The 22,271-nt window shown below is 42.2% G+C and overlaps 1 protein-coding gene across 7 annotated transcripts in view; it reads left to right on the forward strand.

Moving 5' to 3' along the window:
* Window positions 1-9,318: 9,318 nt before the first annotated feature.
* LOC110502057 (potassium voltage-gated channel subfamily H member 7) overlaps window positions 9,319-22,271 on the forward strand; it is a 50,416-nt gene continuing 37,463 nt past the window's right edge. For 4 of the 7 annotated variants that reach the window (XM_036958872.1, XM_036958869.1, XM_036958874.1 and 1 more), the window contains exons 1-3: window positions 9,321-9,759; window positions 10,219-10,449; window positions 20,377-20,532. In XM_036958872.1, the coding sequence (XP_036814767.1) occupies window positions 9,684-9,759; window positions 10,219-10,449; window positions 20,377-20,532 (463 nt within the window). In that variant the 5' untranslated portion in view covers window positions 9,321-9,683. Of the gene's footprint in view, window positions 9,760-10,218; window positions 10,450-15,233; window positions 15,477-20,376; window positions 20,533-22,271 lie in introns of those variants that run through there. The other 3 variants (XM_036958871.1, XM_036958873.1, XM_036958875.1) reach the window with 3 other exon arrangements.

Here is a 22,271-nt window from a genome sequence, read left to right on the forward strand (position 1 = left end):
AACAACTGATGTCTGAATAGGGGCTGTGCACATATTAACAAACATATCTTTTGTCTGGTCTTGGAATATGAGTTATTAAGTAATTACGCAGCTCATTTTCATTCAATAAAGGGTACCTGGTGAATTAGAGTGCGTCAAATGAGAGTTCCTCACCATTCCTGGAACACCTTAAATGATGCAGCATGAATTTCCAATCAGTATGGATGACCTTTCTGTAACTAATGCCTTGCTGAGATCTGATATTACAGTATCTTAGGGGACAATTTACAGTAGAGGAAAACTCCAAGTGAATTCAGGGTGTTGATTAAAGATGCTTACTGTAGGCTAGCCATATTACTGAACAATTACAGTATTTTCCCCTTGCAAAGGAATGGCCCTCGCCGGGATATGTTTGACCATAAATGTTCAATTACTGTTATTTGAGGTGTAGCAGTTTCCCCTCTGTACATACAGTGTACTGTAGCTGTAAGCTGTTGTCGTTTCCCCTCAACATATTCTACTCAAGTGCAAGATAATGTCAGTTAAAAGATGGGTTTCACATAATCACATTTTTTGGTGAATGTGGAAAGATAGCTTAAGGAAAGAGACTGACGTAAATGTGGCTGCTTAATTGAAGCATAACATCATTTGAGAGGGTAGAGGAGGGCTTCATGTGTTGGCAGTCCTCCAGAGAAGCTCTGCTGTGCAGACAGACAACCCACAAAGAGAGACCCCGGTGTGGGCCGTGTCAAGCAGACAGAGCTGGAGGAGAGGGGCTTGTCTGTGCCTGCCGAATACAGTGTGATGCACTTACGTGATAAAGACAGAAAGAGAGCTGTATGATGTAAGGGGATACGCTTTCACCTGGTTGTTGCTTCCTATTGTATCAAACTGCAGTAACAAGCTACATTTCAATGCTGCCAGCCGCTGAGTTTCCCGCAGTTCAAATGACTTGAAAATAGTTGGCATTACAGTTGTTTCATTCTGATCCCAAGCCTCCATATTTGCAGGACAGATGTGAAGTCTGGCCAATGTGTTATGAAGAGATGCTTTAGAACTATGGGAAGTCAATTTACATAGGGAAAAAAAGGCAGGCAGGGATCCATTGGGGTACAGCAGTTTCCATGGAAACGTCTGATCAAGCAGACCGGATGGATCTAGCAGCAATGAGGTAATCACTCCATTGAGGCCTGCCAACAGTTTGACAACAGTGGTAATGAACGGGTTCCCTTCTAAACATCCCAAAAGGATGCTAACCGTTTTGAGCTATTCCATATCCTGTGACAGCCTTATCAAGAAATCTCCCAAAGAGAAAAAGACAGAAAACTAACAGTTGCTTTCATCCACAATGAGTATGTCCAGCTGGTTTTTATAATGGCTGGTTTAGTGAGTGGCAGCATGAAATAATACTCCTAACCTGTCTGTGTAACGTCATACCTGTTCTATCGGCTGTGTTCTAATGCTACTGTAGATAAATAACAATGCGTGTGCTTTTATAGGTGGTGCCTTTATAAGTGGTTTCATATGAATACAGTTTAAATATTAGATTCTGAATATTTTCCATGTAAAACACTTCCTTGCTCCACCTCTCTTTCTCTCTGATCATATGCCCTTTTTGTCTTCTTTTTGTCTCCTACCGTAATGGTTTTGAGGCAAGATTTTCATTGTGCAAAACAAGTTAATTATTTATGATGGAAAATTGGTACTTTGGAAAACAGCTCAAGGATGGTACCTTTAGCATTCCATTGAAAATGGCGGAGCTATGCCCCTGGGTAAATGATCAACAATCTGGTGTTATTAGAGGCCTGGAAAGCGATTTCCATTCGATAAATAGGGGCACTTATAGCTGGATCAGCTCAGTGTGAAACTATTACAAGACCATTGGAAATGATAAAAGGTTTTAAAGTGAATTCTCAAACTAGAAGGATTCATATCTGTTCCGTGATTATTTGCTGGAGTCCAATTAAGCCAGTGATGCAGACAGAAGCGAGACGTCCTACGTAAGCACGTGCCTTTTGATACTCTTTTGTTAATATTACCTTCTTAATTTGCTGAATGGTCATCCATCTGAATCAAAAAAATCTAAAGACCAAAATATTGTTCAAACTGAATTCAATTGGCTGTCACCAAGCATTTAAATTCCTGCTTATGTTTTCTAAGTGCTGTGTATTTCTAGGGTGCGAGTCCTGGATGGGTGCCACCAGCCAACTAATAGTGTTACACTAAAGATAATAGAAGGATGTGTAGCTTAGAGTGAGGAGCCTGCAGTCCCAGCGTGGACAGTGACAGTAGACAACGCCAGCAGTTCACCGTAGGGCATTGCCCTATTTGTTGGTTGACATCAGGGTGAATTATCACTCTTGGCCTACAGTGTACCCTGCCTGCCTGTGTACTGCTCTATTCTCACGGGACCCAGCAGCAGTTTCCTACAGATAGAGGCACTAGGGACACATGGTGCCACATTTATCACCCTGCAAATTAATGGAAAAAATAGGAAGTGAGGCGAGGTCTCAAAGCAAGCTGTGGACTGAGCAGGATAATTGGGAGGTTTTCACCGCAGCATGCATTCTCATTATGCCTTAGTGATGCATCATCTACTACTGTACCACCTCAATCTAACTCAATTAGGACTTGACAATCGATGAATGAGCTCATCGTTTTCTTTTTGAAAGCAGATATGTCCTTAAAACTCCATTCACACAGTATATCACTTTAAAATGTTGCCCAATATGTTTCTAACAGGGTGGATATTCCCTGTGACTGGTAGTGTTCTTCAGTGTTTTCTCTTGTGTTGAATGTGCTCTGGGTTTGATTTGTGTTTGTCTGCTTGCTTCGGGTAATGAGCTGATTGAGCACACCTGTTCCCCTCCCTATAATTGAGGAGCTTAACGGTGCACGTTGGACGAAAGTCGAGCCATATCAAGTTGCAATGCCAGTTGCTGTAAGGTTGAGTTGTATTGTTGATGGCCAAAGCTATAATACTGTATATCACTTTTGAGTGACCTGACCAAATTCACAGAGAAATGTGTGTTATATACTGTCATCAGTCTAAGAATCGGTAGATCTGTTCTATTTGAGTTATGTCTATGCTTCCCGTTCTTACGTTTCTGTTTGGGTGTTTTACTTTCAGTTTTGTATAACAGCTGAAAATACAATATTTTCCGTTATGGAAAATATATTTCACAGCAGTTTAGATGGTACAATAATTCTCTATAGGAGGACGTAGATGTACTGTCATTGTGGTGCCAGGACAACATCTCCCTCAATGTCAGCAAACAAATGAGTTGATTCTTGATTTCAGGAAGCAGAGGAGGGAACATGCCCAATCCACATCAACGGGACTGCAATCGAGAGAGTCAACAGTTTTAAGTTCCTCTGCGTCCACATCAGAGGATTTGACATGGAACAACAACACCACCACTCGTCTCAAGAGGACTCAACAGGGTCGCTACTTCCTAAGGCAGCTGAAGAAATTTGGCATACCACCCCGGGTCCTCTCCAAACACTACCGCTGCACCATCGAGAGCATCCTGACCGCTTGCATCATGGCCTGGTACGGGAACTGCTCCATCCACGACTGCAATGCCATTCAGCAGGTAGTGCCGGCTGAGTACATCACCGGGCTCCCACCCATCCAAGACATCTACTCGAACTGGTGCCTGATGAAGGCCCGCAGCATCATCAAGGACCCCACACACCCCAGCCACAAGCTATTCTCTCCCTTACTGACGGGCAGACGTATCGGAGCATGAGGTCTGATACCAACAGGCTCAGAGACAGTTTCTATCTACAAGCCATCAGACTGTTGAACACCTGAACTGGTCTGACCACCTGCTGTGATTCTCTGCACCTTAGAACACAAGCACTCACTCACGTGCACAGCCACGTATACATTCACAACTGCTGCTACCAGACTCTTATCATGATTGCTAAATACTGCACAATTTTAACACTTGCCCCCCAATACCCCCTTCCCCAAAACAAAATATTTTACAATGAAGTGTGCCTTCCTGTATTACGGTAAAATGTTTATTCTATTCTACTGAGACATTTACTATGTTCCTATTATTTTCTTATTATTGTTGCGTTGTCGAAGGAACCTGGAAGTAAACATTTCTTTTGACTTTTCAGCCCTGTTTACATGTACAGTATATCCTACTACTAGTCAAGTTTTGTGTATAAACATACCTCAACCGCTCCTGTACCCCTCACGTTGAATGAGGTACTTGGCACTGACCTGTATATACAGTTGAAGTCAGAAGTTTACGTGCACTTAGGTTGGAGTCATTAAAACTCATTTTTCAACCACTCCACAAATGTCTTGTTAATTAACAAACTATAGTTTTGGCAAGTCGGTTAGGACATCTGCTTTGTGCATGACACAAGTAATTTTCCAACAATTGTTTACAGACAGATTATTTCACTGTATCACAATTCCAGTGGGTCAGAAGTTTACATACACTAAGTTGACTGTGCCTTTAATCAGCTTGGAAAATTCCAGAAAATGATGGCATGGCTTTAGAAGCTTCTGATAGGCTAATTGACATAATTTGAGTCAATTGGAGGTGTACCTGGGGATATATTACAAGGCCTACCTTCAAACTCAGTGCCTCTTTGCTTGACATCATGGGAAAATCAAAAGAAATCGGCCAAGAACTCAGAAAAAAAATTGTAGACCTCCACAAGTCCGGTTCATCCTTGGGAGCAATTTCCAAATGCCTGAAAGTGCCATATTCATCTCTACAAACAATAGTACACAAATATAAACACCATGGGACCATGCAGCCGTTATACCGCTCAGGAAGGAGACGCGTTCTGTCTCCTAGAGAAGAACGCACTTTGGTGCGAGAAATGCAAATCAATCCCAGAACAACAGCAAAGGACCTTGTGAAGATGCTGGAGGAAACGGGTACAATTTTGTTTTTAAGAATGTGATGAAATAAATAAAAGCTGAAAGAAATCATTCTCTCTACTATTATTCTGACATTTCACATTCTTAAAATAAAGTGGTGATCCTAACTGACCCAAGACAGGGACTTTTTACTCTGATTAAATGTCAGGAATTGTGAAAAACTGAGTTCAAATGTATTTGGCTAAGGTGTATGTAAACGTCCGACTTCAACTGTGCTTGCATTCTCATGTTTCTAACTCGCATCATAGTTCTTGTTGTTGTTTTAAATTGTATTCTATTATCTTTATTGTAATTATCACGGCATTGCTGGGAAAGAGCTCTCAAGGTAAGAATGTCACTGTACTGTTTTACACCTGTTGTATCCTGCGCGGGTGGCTAAACTTTGAACCTTGTATAATACAACTTGAAACTTTACCTAGCCGCAACTTGGCTTCTCTCAGCAAGATTATTGTGCAACAGGCAACAATTTGCGGTACGGCCTTCAACACCTAACCCGGGATTGAGTCATTGAAACTGTAATCACTCATTTATAACACTGTAATAAACTATATATTTTTTTAACTCTGTTTAGTGTGATCTGTTTCCATGGCCTTGTATCTAGTTGTAGACCTGGTTGACACTGCTCTTTCCGACAAGAATCCTTTGTTACAACTGGCATAGTATCAGCTACCGGAATAGTATTTTGTGTAAACCCTGCTACGCGTTACACGCTCAACCTCAACCTCTAGGAGATTAGAGGATGTTTTTAGTCACATGAAAATGGCCACAGGTGTGAGTCAGCTCTTGTTGTTCATTCTGTTTTTCTTTTTATCTCATTCATTGCAGATGGTTTTGGCTGCTTGCAGGATGCGGGGTATAAGCACTGCACTCTATTTTGTGTTTTGCACCGGTGGATTATTCTCCAAGATGGGACAGTAATGGTTTATATGGACAATGAATAAGCCCTCTGCTGCACTGTGTTACCAGGGTCGCCCTAATCAGTTGAGATTGTGTGTGTGTGTGTGTGTGTGTGTGAGAGAGAGACAGGAGAGCAGCAGGGGCGGGCACTGCAGGGGACAGAGATGCAGTCCCTGCCTGCCGTGAGAGCTGGATTAGGCACTGGCTGCTGTTTTCAAATTGCTCTAAATTCTCTGAGATTAAGGGGGGAAAATGAATGAACAGTGACAGTCTGTCATGGGGGGAAAATGCTTAATATCAAAGCAGCCATGCAATGTCCAGAACACATCCATATCCAAACAATATACAGTATATATGGGATCCTGTTTGAAGATCTACAAATATAAATGCAACAAGCATGAACAGTGCTGGGTACAGCCTTTACTTTATTATCAGGGGGTTTACATTGCTTTGCTCACTTTCAAGGTTTAAAGAGCACCCTTTGGGCTGACGATCAATGTCCTTAGCTGAATGATGCTAACCATATTCCTATGCAGCCTTCCACTACAGGCTGTTAGTGGGGCTTTTAATGCCAGTGTCTTAATGTCAGACTACTCCAGACTGCATAGTGAACCACATGGGAACAATAGATCAGAGTAACCACAACCCTGCAATGTCATAGTCGAGGACCTAGGGATGTGTGTGCAGCATTACACACAAGGGAGAATAGTCATGTAATTTCGCTTACTGGCAGTGTCTGTTTGTCAATGTTATAAACCCCAATACCTCTACTCCGGTAGTACTGTTAGTCTCTGACATCTCTCAAGCAGTATAGACAGTACAGACAGTACATTTTCTTCTGCAATGCATCATATCCTTTTAATGACAGTTACTTAGTTAATGGGGCAATCTGGGATTTTTTTTTTAAATATGCATGTACCAATCCCAGATTACCCCATTTATATACGACTAATTAGGACTTCAGTAACCAGCAGTCATTAGAGACATCAAACCACTGCTGGTATGTAGGTGCTCTTACCATGTCATGGTTTGCAATCAAAGTGAGCGCCAGCCGTCATAGGCACTGCTGGAGCTATTTCCAGTCTTTCACACTCAGGAAGCTGACTGCTGAGAGGTGAGGGACCAGATTGGAGGATATGTAATGTCCATACCCAAGGGCACTAGAGGGCCTCTGTGGGAGACTGCTTACCTTGTGTGGAACACTCAAACGAGATCAGTAAATATCACCCCTCACCCACCCGTCGGTTCTCCGTGAACACTCAGCATATTTGATCATATAAATCAAACACACCTGTGACTAAAATATGTGCATTAGTCATATTCTTGCACCATCTCTAGAGTAAATACAAGTTGTTTTGTAGTGTCTTGTACTGTTCTAAGAATGAATCCGTTTCAACATAACAAATTCAGCTTTAATTGTACAACAGTACGGATGACATCAAAACACACGCCATGGTTATTTTTTTTCTTATTTTATAACTCATAACTTGATTGTGAGTGAATGATGACCAGGCCTGGTACATATCTGCAGGGTCCCCGTGTAACTGTAGAATGAGTAATGGGTGAGGCCTTGCGATTCCCTTAATGCAACTGTGATTGAATAAAAGCTCACAGATACAGCTTTAAAGCCAGAGGAAGGCTGTGTTTTCCTGTAACCCACACCAACAGCTCTGCTTAGCCACGGTGGAACCACCACGCCTTGCAGAGATCACAACACATCAGGTCAAAGCAAAAATACACATACATTCACTCTGGGTCTATAAATATGTTTTGCCAGAACCCAAAATATGGCTCAATTGAGACTTGTGAAGAACTCTCACAGATTTTTTTTTTTTTTCAAATCCCTGAGAGACTAAGTTTCACAAAGAAGCTGTGCCTTTTACTGGTCTTGGGAAAAAGGAGTGCTCAGCTGTTAACGTGACCAATAGCATTACAATAACTAATAGTGTACGCAGCTGCATATCGTTTACAGGATAATATACAGGTAACAGACAAAATAAAGGAAACACCAACATAAAGTGGCTTAAATAGGGCGTTGGGCCAATCACGAGCCAGAACAGCTTCAATGCACATTGGCATAGATTATACAAGTGTCTGGAACTCTATTGCAGGGATACAACAGCATTCTTCCTCGAGAAATTTCAGAATTTTGTGTTTTGTTGATGGTGGTGGAAAACTCCCATAGGTGTTCAATTGGGTTGACTGGTTACTGAGACGACCAGGGCATATGGTTTACATCATGTTCATGCTCATCAAACCATTCAGTGACCACTCGTGCCCTGTGGATGGAGGCATTGCCATCCTATAGGGGGCATAGTCATGCTAGCCAAAATAATGGCCTGCCCAGCAGTTTTAAACATGACCCTAAGCATGATGGGATGTTAATTGCTTCATTAACGCAGGATCAACACCTGTGTGGAAGCAAGTGTTGACGTGATTTTGTCGGCTACTTGTAGGTGTCTTGCATGTGCTATGTTGTGCATTTGCATGCAGTTCAAATACTCTGATATACATGACAGAATGAGATTAAAATAGTCCTCTAAAAAAGAACGCTGGAAGACAAAATATGATGTAAGATTTTACACACCACAACTAAACGCTTATAATGAAAGAAGGCATAAAGAAAAAGAAGGGGACAGTGCAGTACACATGCCATCTATTGAATATGTTGTTTTATTGGAGAAGATGGGTGGTGCGCTCCTACCGAAATATATGAGCAGATGTTGCAGGACAGTAAGAAGGGCTTTTCATTCTGCACACATTTGCATTTGTTTACACAGAGATTAGCAGAGCTGCCGATTGGTCATTTAGGGATTTCACGAGTTCAAATATAACACTCATTGAGTACATTTGAATTGTTTTGCTACACATTAAGACACAACAATGCACATTTAAAAAAAACGCCAAAAACAGCGTTAAAGAGTATTTTGTATAAGGAAATCTAGCGTCTGAAACTTCAGCACCATGGACAAGTCATCGTGTGCTATAACAGCATAGGCTTCTCACGAGCTGTTACAGAACGCTTTCATGTTGTCATTTCGAAATGGTAAAGCTCAAGCTGCCCAGTAATGGCATAACAAATACTGTGGATAAAGTACATCTTTCCTTTCTCGTTGTGGCTTCATTATTTTTGTATTTATGAACTCACCGAGCAAAGCCATTTTCATGAATGTATAGCCTATACTGTCCATGGATGATATAACATATATAGTCTACCTAAATAAAAACCACGTGGCTCAAAGATGCCAAGGTTAGCGCTATCAGGGATCTTTAGGACGTCCTTATACTAAACCCTACTCTTACCCTAACTGAACCCTAATCCTAACCTTAACCATTTTACATTTCAACTTCAAAATTGTCAGGGACGACGTCCCAATGATCACAGATAGCAAGGACAAAATATGTAACTCATAGCGCACATATTACCTACTCACTGAACACGACATACTGTATGTGCAGGTCGAGATTGCTTGACTGTAGTTTTCTCAGCACTGCAAATTAACCTTACCCGAGGTGGCAGCGCTGTGCACTAAACCCTTAGGGGGGTAACGTCACTCCCCCTGGCATATCAGCCTCTGTCCTCTATTCTTGTCCACCACATCGCCACAGAGAACGTCAACATCGCATCCATCTTCAACTAGAAATGGTTTACAAACTACATCTGACCAAAGCAGAAATCCTCCCCGATTCCGTACGCATCGGCAAGGAGTCATTCCTATGCTCTGGTATGCATGCTGGCTGAAGTGTAGTCTAGTGAATTTGGGAAAGGTCATTTAAAGTGCAAGGTGAGTGCGCCGAGAATGATTTGTGACAAAGGAAATATCAGCAAGAGGCAACAACAGTAACTTCAGGGTCTCATTGCAAACGCGCCTTTACACAAGAGCACGGAATAATCATGCCTGTACGAAGAGGTCATGTTGCGCCACAAAATACATTTCTTGGGATAATAATACGGAAATTCGAGGGACAGAGTAAGTATAACATCCCTGGTATCCTCGTGCTAATCTAAAGTGTTGTTCTTGGCGTTGTGGCGCGTGTGTTTTATTAGTCTGTTTGTAAAAGTGGGCATAGAGTGGGCATAAAGTTAGGTTTTTAAAAGCTGTTGGGTCGTATGAATTAACGTTCATATTTCTCCAATTAAGAATGGGTTTGTTCATTTAAAGAATGCGTTAGAGGAACACATCAAGCAGTGTCAAGAATGTATTCTGTTATGCTCTAGTCTTAGTCAATAGATGTTCTCAGAAATCAAGTGCTATTTTACAACTTCTCGACAGTTATTTCAAATTATACCACATTTGTATTAATGATATCAAATACTGGACTGTCTTCAATTTACAAATACTCTTAAAATGTTCATAAACCTCAAATCTAGACACCACAAACCAATTGGTTTGATAGCCTTGTGGTTTTTTGTTTCCTTTTTCTTGCAGATAGGAAATTTGTCATAGCCAATGCCCGGGTGCAGAACTGTGCAATCATCTACTGTAACGATGGCTTCTGTGAGATGACTGGCTACTCCAGACCGGACGTCATGCAGAAGCCGTGCACCTGTGAATTCCTCCATGGCGAGCACACTGACACACATGCCATCAGCCAGGTGGACCAGGCTCTGATGGGCTCAGAGGAGCGCAAGGTGGAAATCACATATCATCGCAAAGATGGTGAGTCAGTGAACCGGGCCAGCGACAGAGAGGTGGCCTTATACACTAGGTGTGACACGCTGTCTCTGAGAAATCATAAGCTACAGTCCCACCGCAAGACGTCCACCTCCATGTGAGTCCCAAATGGCACTATATTCTCTTAATAGTGCACTACTTTGGACTAGAGCCCTTTGGGTTTTAGTGCACTATAAAGGGAATATGGTGCCATTTGAGATGCAGCCTTGTTTTGATTATATGTGCTGATATCCTACTCGAGAGAATCGGTGAACACAGCAGAGATGAGGTTATGCAGTTTTGACAGTGCACTTGACAATGAGAAGTAATAAGAGATTTTCCTTCAATTAAGAAAGTGTCTCCATTGACCTGTGCGATAAATGTCGCTATTCATGTGGATGGAGCAAACAGCATTTATAGGCAATTAGCATTTATAGGAAAGCACTACCAATATCCATATTTCCTGTCTATGTAGAATGCGGATCTTCCTTTGCATTTACTGAACGGTGCTACTTCTGGAAAATATTGTATTTAACTACCAACAATAACCATTTAGGTCTTAAACCATTATGGATATCATTGTTTTGATGAGGTGTGATGTGAGAGTTTCAGTAAATGTTATTATATTCTAAGCGAGGAAGCAAGATAACCTTTGACAATGATATCTGGCTTGATTTCTTTTTTTTAAATTGCCATTGCGTAATGGAGGTGTAATCAGTGGCTTGGCAGACAATGCCAGTAGGCTGAACATTCCAATTTATTGAAGACCTTGGCATTGGAGAGGTATTATGTGATATACAGCTTCTAGGAGCATGAACCAGCACATTATCAATTTCCAATTGTATGTATAGTAGAGACTGTCCGTGGCAATAGGGTAGTTTGTACCTTCTCTTGGTCCTAGTCGTCACTAAGACACATGCAGCAGAGCGAGTGGATCTTGACTCTGACAAGGTCAATGGGGATTGGTCAGCTGCCATGGCACAGTAGGGAGTAGTGTGTTGTCTGTGACTGACAGAGGAAAGGAAAGTGCTGTCTCAGTTCACTCTGGTCTAGAGCACAATATGCTGCGACTCACCTGCCTTCCTCCGAGGCTGTTCCAGACGATTGTAATGACGAAACAAATAGCTAACAGCGAATCAATGTCATCTTGTTTCACAATGACAATAAATCAATGAGTGACTGCAGTATTTGCATGCCGTCCTGTGAAATCTCTCAACAGTGGCGAGACGGGCCATGCCCAGTCACAACCCTTATAGAGAAATCTATGAGAGTCTGAACAAAACAATTCATCCAGTAATCAATGTACCATCATCAGACTGGAACCAGGGCTGAATCCCAAATAGGACCCTATTCCCTACATACTGCACTACTTTGGACCAGAGCCTTATGGGAATAGGGTGCCATTTGGGATGCCGCACCAGCTTCAAAAGGTGGGCCTTTCTGTTTTCCTCTCAATTAGATTTAACTGTCGGTTCCGAGTTTTTCCCCATAGAGATCCTATTCTAATTCCTAATTCTATGGCTTTTCCTGAGCACATGAACTGAGCAAGAAAAGGACGTGAGCTACTGTATTGAGCTTCATCCCTGTGAGGGGTGACACCAGGTTTCATTCTAACTGTACTGTGCATTATGTCCATGAGGCATTGTTATTCCAGCATATGTTCAAGGTCCTTGCCTCCTCTAGATGTAATCCGAAAAGCAGATGTGGCTATTATCTCCTCGTTTTGACTGTTCTCGGGAGGACCTTCGGTCCTCTTTGGGTTCCATTTTCTTGAGCCACTATCTCCACATGGGTTTAGTGGTTTTTTAGCTTGACTCCAGACATGATATGAACCGTGTTCAGTGCAGGCAGCAGTGCTGTGAATTCGCAGTGAATTAAAAGGAACTTGCTGCTCAATGACATACATCTAAAAATGTAATGCCACCTCCTGCCATTGTCAGGCAGTGCGCTTTTTGGTCAGTATAATTCACCCCTCAAAGGCATTGCAGTGTCGCTCCTCTTTTCAAGGGATAGTATATGATGACAGGAAGGCAGGTCGTATTTTTTTGTTCCCCCGGCTCACGGCAATAAAGAGCGTTTAACCCAACTTTTTTTCTGCCGTTCACTATATATGTACATAGTGCAAAATGACTGTAGATTCACTGGAAAATCCAAATAATTTTTGTACCTTCCAGCAGCAGCAGTCATTAGCCTTGACATATTTCTGCTAATCACGTGGGAATCAGAGCCAGATGCTCCTCGAGTAAGTCGAATAGATTGTTTTAGAATCCTGGAGAAAGACAACAACACAAAGTACCCTAGGGAGCCATTGGTGAGGAGTATCTCTCTGAAGAGCAGGGTTTTAAGGTCACTTTAGTCTCCGTGTAGTTCTGTATAAACTCAATGTGTCAATCATGGTTAATAAGGAATGGGAGCAGAGTAAAAGCCATACGACACATTCAAACTTAATCATTACACTCGCTCTCCCTCCCTCCCGTGCCTCGAGACAGGACTCTTAATACTCCTCAGATGAGTCTAGAGTGAGGCGCAGAGCTCATGAATAAAGATGTCAAGGATGACACTGCGGTGACTGGGAGTGAGCAGCTTACCGCGTAAATGCATTACAGGGCTATGGAAGGGCACAATCCACAGGCTCCCGTAGATGGGAACACAAATGCAAGATTCATGACATCCTTGCGAGCAATGGGCCTATCGACGCGAGTTGTTTGTCGACCCCACTTTGCTAAAGCATTTAGCTAAAGCCTATCACATTTCACCGAGTGAAAATGACATTAGACACAATAGGGCTGAACCAGTGTTGACAACATAGAGGAATAGTTGAGCATAAGGATGGATAGGCGATAGTGTCACGGCATAGGAAATAGGGGAAGTGTGTCTGGCCAATATTAAATCATGACTCACAACTCGATGGTGTTAGACCTCAGGTGCTCCCTCTTGCTTGCTCACTCTCGGTCTACAGGAGTGCGATACTATCAAATGAATCATAGTCATGCAGACATGTTAGTATAAAACTGCAGATGGGAATAGTCATGCTTAATATAAGCATCTCTAATTTGGTTTTCATACTGTGTCATGTTCCCATTGTGGAGGGGGGGGAGGGGGGGTCTTGAAATGCCCGGTGACGACATCATCAGCAACACATCGCCAGCTCTTTGCCCTGCAAAAAGCTGAAAAGTGAAGCTGTTCATGCGTATGCTTCGAAAAGGACAGTCCAGACCACAGTGAGATACACATCCAAAACCGTCGCCACAGGCACATTATCGTTCATCTCGGTGTTGAACAGTAAATAGTTGTGAGAGGAGATAAATCCGAAATCACAACGCCTTCCCTCTCAAAGAAGATTCATAATCAATGAGATAAATAACTTCCTTTGCTGGGCTTTGTAAAACGGCCCTATTCCGAGGGGTGTAATAGTACCTTGGAACTGAATGAGTGAGTACAAAGGGAAGCTGACACTGAGCAGCACGCTGAAGTTAAATACATAACAGTCCCAGCATACCTAGCCATGCTGCTGAGGTATGCGTGGGTGCAGGGTTTCAAAGGTGACTCCCCTTTGAGGAGCTGGAGGGCCGTCCCCCCCCCCCCCCGCTGCAGGGTGATGGGGAGGGTGGGGGCGACAGGGGGGGACACTCACAATTGGCTGCTTCGGGAGACCTGGATGGCTGCGCTCAAAAAGAGGTGCATGCATTTTTTATTGATCTTAGCCTCTTTGGTTACTCCCAGTATGTTGCAAAGCACATTTAGTGTTTGCCAAGGTCAGACGTTTATTAGAAAGAACCCATTCTATCAGAATAAAGATTGGATTGAATTAAAACATATCAGGTTTGAATTAGATTAGTAGATTTCGCTGAAGTCTTCGATAAAATGGGCCTGATATAAATGCTGTTCTAGACAGGCTCTCTGTAATTATCATCTGACAAAAATATAATTAACACAGAGTACAGTAGGTAGCAGATGGAGTATTGAACATCACAAACACACGCCTTGGCCAGTCGCCCTACATATCCACATATGAATTCATATCTCCATTTCATGGGGGACCCTCTTGAATCCAATCCAACGGCCACCAAACCATCTGTTTTACTTCCAATTAGCTTTTGCCAGCAATTAGCTATTTCAGCCCATTGGATGACAAATATCAGCTAGCTGGCTAGCTAGCAAAACACATACAGTAAGATGCACTTGAAATTGGTGTTCATCTTGATGACACTGATTAAAGATAAAAGTAGGCCATGATGACTAGCTTAGGGCAGTCTCAACTGAGGCGAGATATGGCCACATGGCCAACAGACTCCAAACAAAGGGTTAGTATGCCTTCCCTCCCCTTACACATTCCCCTCTCGAATGGCTGTGCCCCTTGTGCGGTTGTGTATGGCCTCCGCAACACAGCCCTGCAACAACCACGTCACATTGTATTAGCACGATAACCGCGGAGAGTGTCATGACTCATGTATCGCCTGCTCCGTCTGGAACTGCTGTTTTTCTCTCTCTACATGTTGAGATTCATAGCGAACACCAAAAAAATGAAGATCCGTGTTAAATGTTTTTTTAATATGGGAATGTTTCTCCCCTCGTTGCACTAGCATTTAACCTTAAGACGCGTCTGCTGAACAAAATAACGTGTACCTATATCAATTTAGTTTCGACTAATGCGACGTGCCCATAAAGATCCGAAACAGTGTGGGTGAGTGCTGAAGGTCCTGTGTTTAAGGGGTGGGAAGTACTGCTCGTAACTAACTGTCCTAGCCCCGCCCTTCTAAAAGTACCTTTAGACTTCTCTTTCTCGCCAGAGTGCTTCCGTACAGAGAAGTATTTCCAAGACGAAGAGATCAACACAGCTGTAGACCTTTAGCAATCAATAATGGCTCAATGTGCAGCCATCTTTTCAATTATTGATGGTGGAAATAGAATCGAATGGAATTTCCATCATCTTGAAATGGGAACTGATATCCATACAGCACTTGTATCTATGTATTCACACAGGCACAATACTTCTACGGGACTGGCAAGACATTGACCTTGTGCAGTCATTGGTAAGGAATGACATCTATTTTTATCCATACTTGAAAAGCATTGAAAGGAAAATTATAGTTTGCAATGCCAAGGTGATGTACGGTCATCATGTGTATAGTATGCAAAGTAACACGAATTCAGATATATCTGATCTGTAACAATTTAGACTTCCCTATTGTCAACACATTGAATATATAGTTAATTAAGAATCAATTTCCCTTATCAGTTATGTCTCTGCAGACTTTTGGAAAAAAATGTGAAATTCTAAGTCTTATCAAATCTTTCAGTTACCACGTTATTTTCCGAAGCCTCATATCTGTGCATCTTAGGAATCACACAATTGCTTTGCCCGCTGAGCTTATGCATTCATAGTCAGCTTGATAAAAGCTTTTTCCATGACAGGTGTATTATCCTTAAAGGCCACAATATCAGTATGATCTGCATTTCTCTGTGGCCTGGAATCTGACATTCAATGGGACCAGAAGGTAAAAGCGCTGGAAATCTCATTTGACCTTCTGCCAGTCTGAAGACAGTGATCATGCTTCGGGGCTGAGGCAGCTCCTTAGGGACTGAAGGGGCTGCTAGATTGACACTTGAAGGGAAACTTGAACCCACCTACTGAAATTAATGATAATCCAATCACTAGGAGAGACACTAATGTACACTATTAGACCTTTGTATTCTGCTGAACCTGCCACTTTCAATTATCCCAACCTGCCTGCAAATGATTACCAACTCACACAGGGGGGAGGTGGTAACTGGGTCGTATTCATTAGTGCACACTATATTTTGTGTTGGACAAGTTCAGTTAGTCCCTCCTTATTTCAGTTAGTTGTTTGCTATTTGGTACCTAGTGAATACAACCCGGTACGCAACTAATAACGCAATTGTTTAGGATATGTATAGCACTGAATAACACGTCTTGAACCATAGGTCAAATGCACCACTAAATGCTCTTATTGCACATTTCCCAGTGCTTCTCAGTGTGATTTACCACCAACCTGAGAGGTGCACATAGTGTATGCAACACTGTTTATCCTGGCCGCTTTCCACAATCATGCACGTGGTCTGATGTGATCCGTGTACTGGCAGAGGGAATGAACTGGGGAATTCTCCATTCAATCAACACACCAGAGTCTGTCTGCCATAACAATCCTTCCTAATGACAGTGAAAGGTGTGAATAGTCCCCTGACCACATGAAACCAGGACTAGGAAATGATTGGCCTGTTTCACTCCCGAGTTCTATTTGCTTGTACCTTATTTCTAGAGTAAGCGTGTGTGTGTGTGTGTGTGTGCATTTGTGTGTATGTTAACATCATATTATAACGTTAAACCATCTTGTATTGTGACAGAATCATCTTGAGATCACATGACTAGGCCGGATATGTCATCAGAAGTATCTAACATGATGATTCGGATTCTTACATTCATCACCCCGGTGGAGGTAAAAAAAGAAAAAAAGAAAAGAGGATGTTGGCTATTATACACCTGCGTAGGTGACTTTCAGCAGGAGACAGGGTGAGGAGGCACCCAAATAGCTCAGCCTTTTAGCGGGGTATTGTTTTCCCATCTGGTAAGTTAAATCAATTCCCAAATATGCTGCCACAGAATCATTCTGGGTCTCCTCTTTCTTGCGGCATTTTCTTTACTCTCCTCACACAGTAGCTAGTTTCCACAGATCTAAAACGTGACGCAGTGTGAAACATTAATGTATGCCAACTAACAGACACAAGATCCGTGTATGCACTGAATCATTTATTGCTGAGATAGATGTCCAAGGAGATGAATAGAGGTAATTTCCGTCATGTAATTGTGGGGGGAACCTAAATGCAGTTAACTAAAATCGATGAATGATTAATGATTAAAGCAATGACAATGAGCAGTATTGATAGCAGAGGAGATGAGTGAGGAGTTTCATACAACGGACATTATAACCCATACCAGATGAAGGCGCTTCCCTTATCACCAGTTCACCACAATTACAAGAATTGTGGTTACGTGGTTGCCTTACCGAGCTACTGTAAGTTGAATGCACGGACTTTAAGTCGCTCTGGATAAGGAGTGTCTGCTAAATGTACAAAATACAAATCCAATAGAAATGTAAATGTTTTTCACAGTTTTGGACATAAAATATTGTTGTGAAGAATGGCCATGCCATGGGGGCTCCTATTAAAGCCTGACATGTAAATGCAGTCCAACAGAGGATTGTTAGGTTTAATCAGACAGACATCCTACTGCCGATGAATGTGACTGGCAGTGTGGATGTGAGATCCAGCTCTGAGGAGATTACTGTGAACACTGGTAACGTGTCCTCTGCTGGCCTGGCTGGTAGACGGTGAGAGACACATTTGCATAGGGGCGGATGGGCATCTTTTGATCTTCTTTGCGTATTGCTTATTACTGCACATCGGGTGCTCTTCCTAGAAGGGCAGCAGATGTGCGGCTTGTTTTATGAGGGCATTGAGACTCTGGGAGAAATGGAGTCCCACTGATGAGAGGATTTATTTCTCTCTGGCATTGGTGCTTCTACTCTGCATGACTCTGAATTAGTCTGAACCCGCCTTTTACAATTCAATGATAATGCTGATGGCATTATAATGCAGTGGGAGATATAGGGTTATGGAGATATAGGGTTATGGAGGCTGCACTAAGAGATTAGGGCTGGAAAATCATCAGTTGATCTAATGACAGATTTAGCCACCAGATAAATCGGCATCATCAGTACCAAGGCTATATTAATTTTTAAACCATGTATAGGCAACAGGAGACCACCCTCAACCTCCTGGCCCTCCATTTGCTGACGACAATGTGCGCTTATGAAATGATTTTGTGTGCAATAAGGACTGCGGTGGTCCATGTTTCCTGTGATCTAGTGTACTATAAAAAAAGATGTCTCCTATTCTTACCACCTTGCCCAGTCATATTCAAGGTGCCTAGGGGTTCTGATGGGTCTAACCTTGATTTGCATTTTGATAACATACCGTATCTACAGTATTTCACTTTTTAATGTGTAGAATATTGCTTACTAGGTTTTGTCCAATGAATTCTGCAACCACTCCCTCTTCAAATCAGGGTTGATTTAGAAAAAGCTGTTCAAAAAGAGGACTTTGCATTATCATGTCTTTGTACTCCCTGACGAAACACGCCATCTTTGTTTCCATTGAACATGCCATACAAATAAAGGCCTTTTAATGAATTATATGAAGAGTGCCTTGGCCCTCCTATCTTTTTGAAGGAATGGCTCCTATTCAAATGATATAGCCGCACAAACATATATAGTTTCTACCTGTTTATATGGAAGGACCCTTAACATTTCAGTATGTATTTCTGTTTACGATGCTTTCTGAGAAGCTTGTTTGGTATCCTTTGAAATAAGCGAGCAACACAATTTTCCTGACATTGATGCCCTACCGAGGCCTCGGGGAAGCTGGCCTAACATATTGCACCGGCTCTAAATAGATTGGAAGACCCTAAGGAACCAAAACCCATTTTTCCTGTATCACCATTTTTGTTGGTAATTAGATAGTAGTGCAGCTTTAGCATATGTGTTATAACTAATTGACACAGACTTCAGCCGAGTTGAGGTAACTGGAAGAGAACAGTCAATCTCACTTAAAAAGGTGCTGATGGCGTTGTCAACTTTTTCTCCCTATATTATTACAGCATGGCTCAGCTATAGCATGACAAGCATTCAGGCTGGCAGATTGTTGTTGTTTTGATGTAGTGTCTCCAGCAGTGCTGAAGTCATTTGCAATCTGTTAAAACTCTCTTGACCCTATTAAGTTCTGGTGTGGATATTCAAATGGTTTTTAGGGGTTTGCGCGATATTAGGGGTTTGCGCGATAAGTACAACATATTTAGTAATACTATTACCTAACATAATACTGATTTGCTGATGAGATGATTAAGCTTTGATGAAATGTTGCATTCCATGTTTTGCATATACTGTGTTGTAGCCTAAATGCTTCCGTTTCTGTAGAACACATATTCACTGGGTGGGGGTCGGTTTCTTTTTCTTGCTCCATTCTGCCTGGAGAAATTCATCCCAAGGTACTGATCCTTCTATAATCCAGTCAGTGCATTCCAGATATTTGCCATCTTATGGGCACAAGAAAGATACTTTTTGTCTCAAATGGCGGCCTATTCCCTAGTGCGCTACTTTTGACCGGGGAACGCAGCCAAGATCTTGATAGTGGATTTTTCCTCCTCTTGAGGAGGCAGCTCAGCGGTAGTGGGTCTGGCATGACCCAGTAGAAACCCTGGGAGTTGACTCTGTTCCAAGCGTAGTCCTGTCCTCCTATGTGTCCATTGTAAATGATACCCTTTTTCGCTGTATACAGTAGTGCACTGCTTTTGACCAGAGCCCAATGAATCCTAGTCAAAAGTAGTGCACTATAAAGGGTATATGGTGCCATTTGGGCACATTGTATGTGCAATGTCAAGCTCTGGCCTGTGTGCTGAGTCCAGGATAAAGCACACTACTTGTAAGGTGCCCTCTTGACCAGTCTGTGTCCACGTCGAATCAGCAAACTGCCTTACTATCATAAAGCTAGGGAATTCATGATGAACACTTAGCACTAAGAGAGGTGCTAGCAGCGTGGCATTACGATATCAATATTGCTAGAGGAAAAATAATAATTGGAATAAAAATAATCTCTCTAAGTATTGCCATCTAGGGGTCGAAATTCTCTTTTTGCAGGACATGATTTTCCTCTCTGCTCAGAGAGCGGAGGATGCCATGGGTTCCAACACTATGTTATTATTATTATTATTATTATTAAATTGGAGCGTTCTCAGGTAGAGTAGCAGGCATCCATCTTAGAATGGATTAGAAGTTATACTGTTGTGGAGCTCAACTGTGGAAGGAGAAGATGAGGAGCATTAGCTTTTAGACATGACAGGTTTATTATTTCTTACAGGGACGGACTTCCAGTGCTACACTCACATAATCCCGGTGAAGAACGAGGAAGGCGTAGTGATGTTGTTCATTCTAAACTTTGATTACGTACTTGAGGAAGGAAGCAGCGACTCGACAGAGAAGCTGAATCACTCATCCCCGGAAAGAACTGATTCCAGTGAGTATCCGGATTCCTGCCCTGTGTATGTCTACTGGTAATGTGGATATGCAGTATTACCCTTTTTTTTTAACGAAATGTCATGTTTCACCCAAAATTGAACCCTATTTCCTATAAAATGCACTACTTTCGACCCTGGTCAAAAGTAGTGCACTAGATAGGGAATAGGGTGTCATTTAGAAGACTACCTATGTAATGATGTAAGACCGCAGCTAGATCAGGGGGAGCTCATCACATAGGGAGTCCTAACTGACTTTGCAGTCCACTAATAGAAGTGCCTTCCTTCCAGTTCCCAAAGACACACTCCTCTTCTATCGAAGGGCAATTACACATATGGATACTACTAATTGCAATTATTCATGCTCATCCTCATCTACAAGAGGCTAATTAGGCAAGTTGTAGAAATTCAACCCAGGTTCCTGGAACAAATGTAGCTTAAAGTAAATGTCCAATGTTTCCAGATTTGTTTGACAAGTTTGAGGTAGGGGTTTTTAAGTGTTTTTTTCACCAATTTATGCTTTGGCTGCGAGTATGAATATAGGACAAGGCATTTCCATTATTTGGGTATGAGTTAACAGAATATGAACTTTTAAAAGTGATGTTTACTGGACAGTTATTTTATCATCTGGAAGACAGCACACTAGATTGTGTTTCTCTTCACAAGAAACTGAATAGATTTTTATTTCACAATTTATTTGGACTCTGTCATTGTGGAATTTTGCCATCTCTTTATTTTGCTTCGTCTGTGCTTATTTTTAGATAGGGAACAAAGCAGTGGTATTTGAACTGGGGGCTGTGTCTCTTTACCATCTCCTCCACTGCTGTGTGTCAGAGGGTGTAAATGTCAACAAGACATCTCTGCTTGCTCCTGATTCTGGAGGTGCCGAGCATCTCCTCTCACTGAGCAAGGCAGAGCCATCCGCACGGTTCAGTAGGAATCCTGAACACTGCACTGCACCCAAGGCGGTGGGGGTGGGGGGGGGGGGGGTGGGGGGGGGGGGGGGGGGGGGGTGCACGTGTCCACTGTGTGTGTCGTGTGCGTGTTGTGTGTGTCATCTGTGTGTGCATTATATTTGTGTGTGTTAGTGTGTGTGTGTGTTCATAACACCACTGATCAGAGCGTATTGCTTGATTTTCATACTAAAGGTCTTTACTGAGGGGATCAAACACCACAGAAAGAAGGAAAAGATAAGCATGTTGGGGGATCGATCAGTAGCTTCCTCACCGACAGGCATCGGCTTGCAGTTATTGGCCTCATACAAATATGCTTCCCTTTGCAAAGTGATTTTGGGGGCAATGGGGGACTAATTATGAACCTGTGCATACTGTCTCCAGGTATCATAGCAACTAGCACAATAGTATGAGCGAAGGCAAGAATAATCCCTTCTTCACAGTCTGCACACAGAACCCCCTTCTCAGCAAAAATAGAAGTACAAAATTACAGAGAAAAGAGATGCATTGGACCGTATGAAAATGAATCTTTCCTCCGTGCTATTTATAGGGAAATGACGGCGGTATAGATTCACATAAACTACAATACATTATTTGAATTCAGGACTTCATTGTCAGCTAAATTCACTGGGTGCAACCAATAGCTGTTCTGCCTCTGAACCATTTCATTTTAATTTCATACTGAGTTATTGCGACGGATTAATAGCTGCTGTATGGAATAGAAAATGAATGTGTTTAGAGTAAATGACACCTAGAAGGCTTAACGGTATAAAAGAGAAAGACCTCCA

This window comes from Oncorhynchus mykiss, chromosome 22 (assembly GCF_013265735.2).
Source record: "Oncorhynchus mykiss isolate Arlee chromosome 22, USDA_OmykA_1.1, whole genome shotgun sequence".
NCBI lineage: Eukaryota > Metazoa > Chordata > Actinopteri > Salmoniformes > Salmonidae > Oncorhynchus > Oncorhynchus mykiss.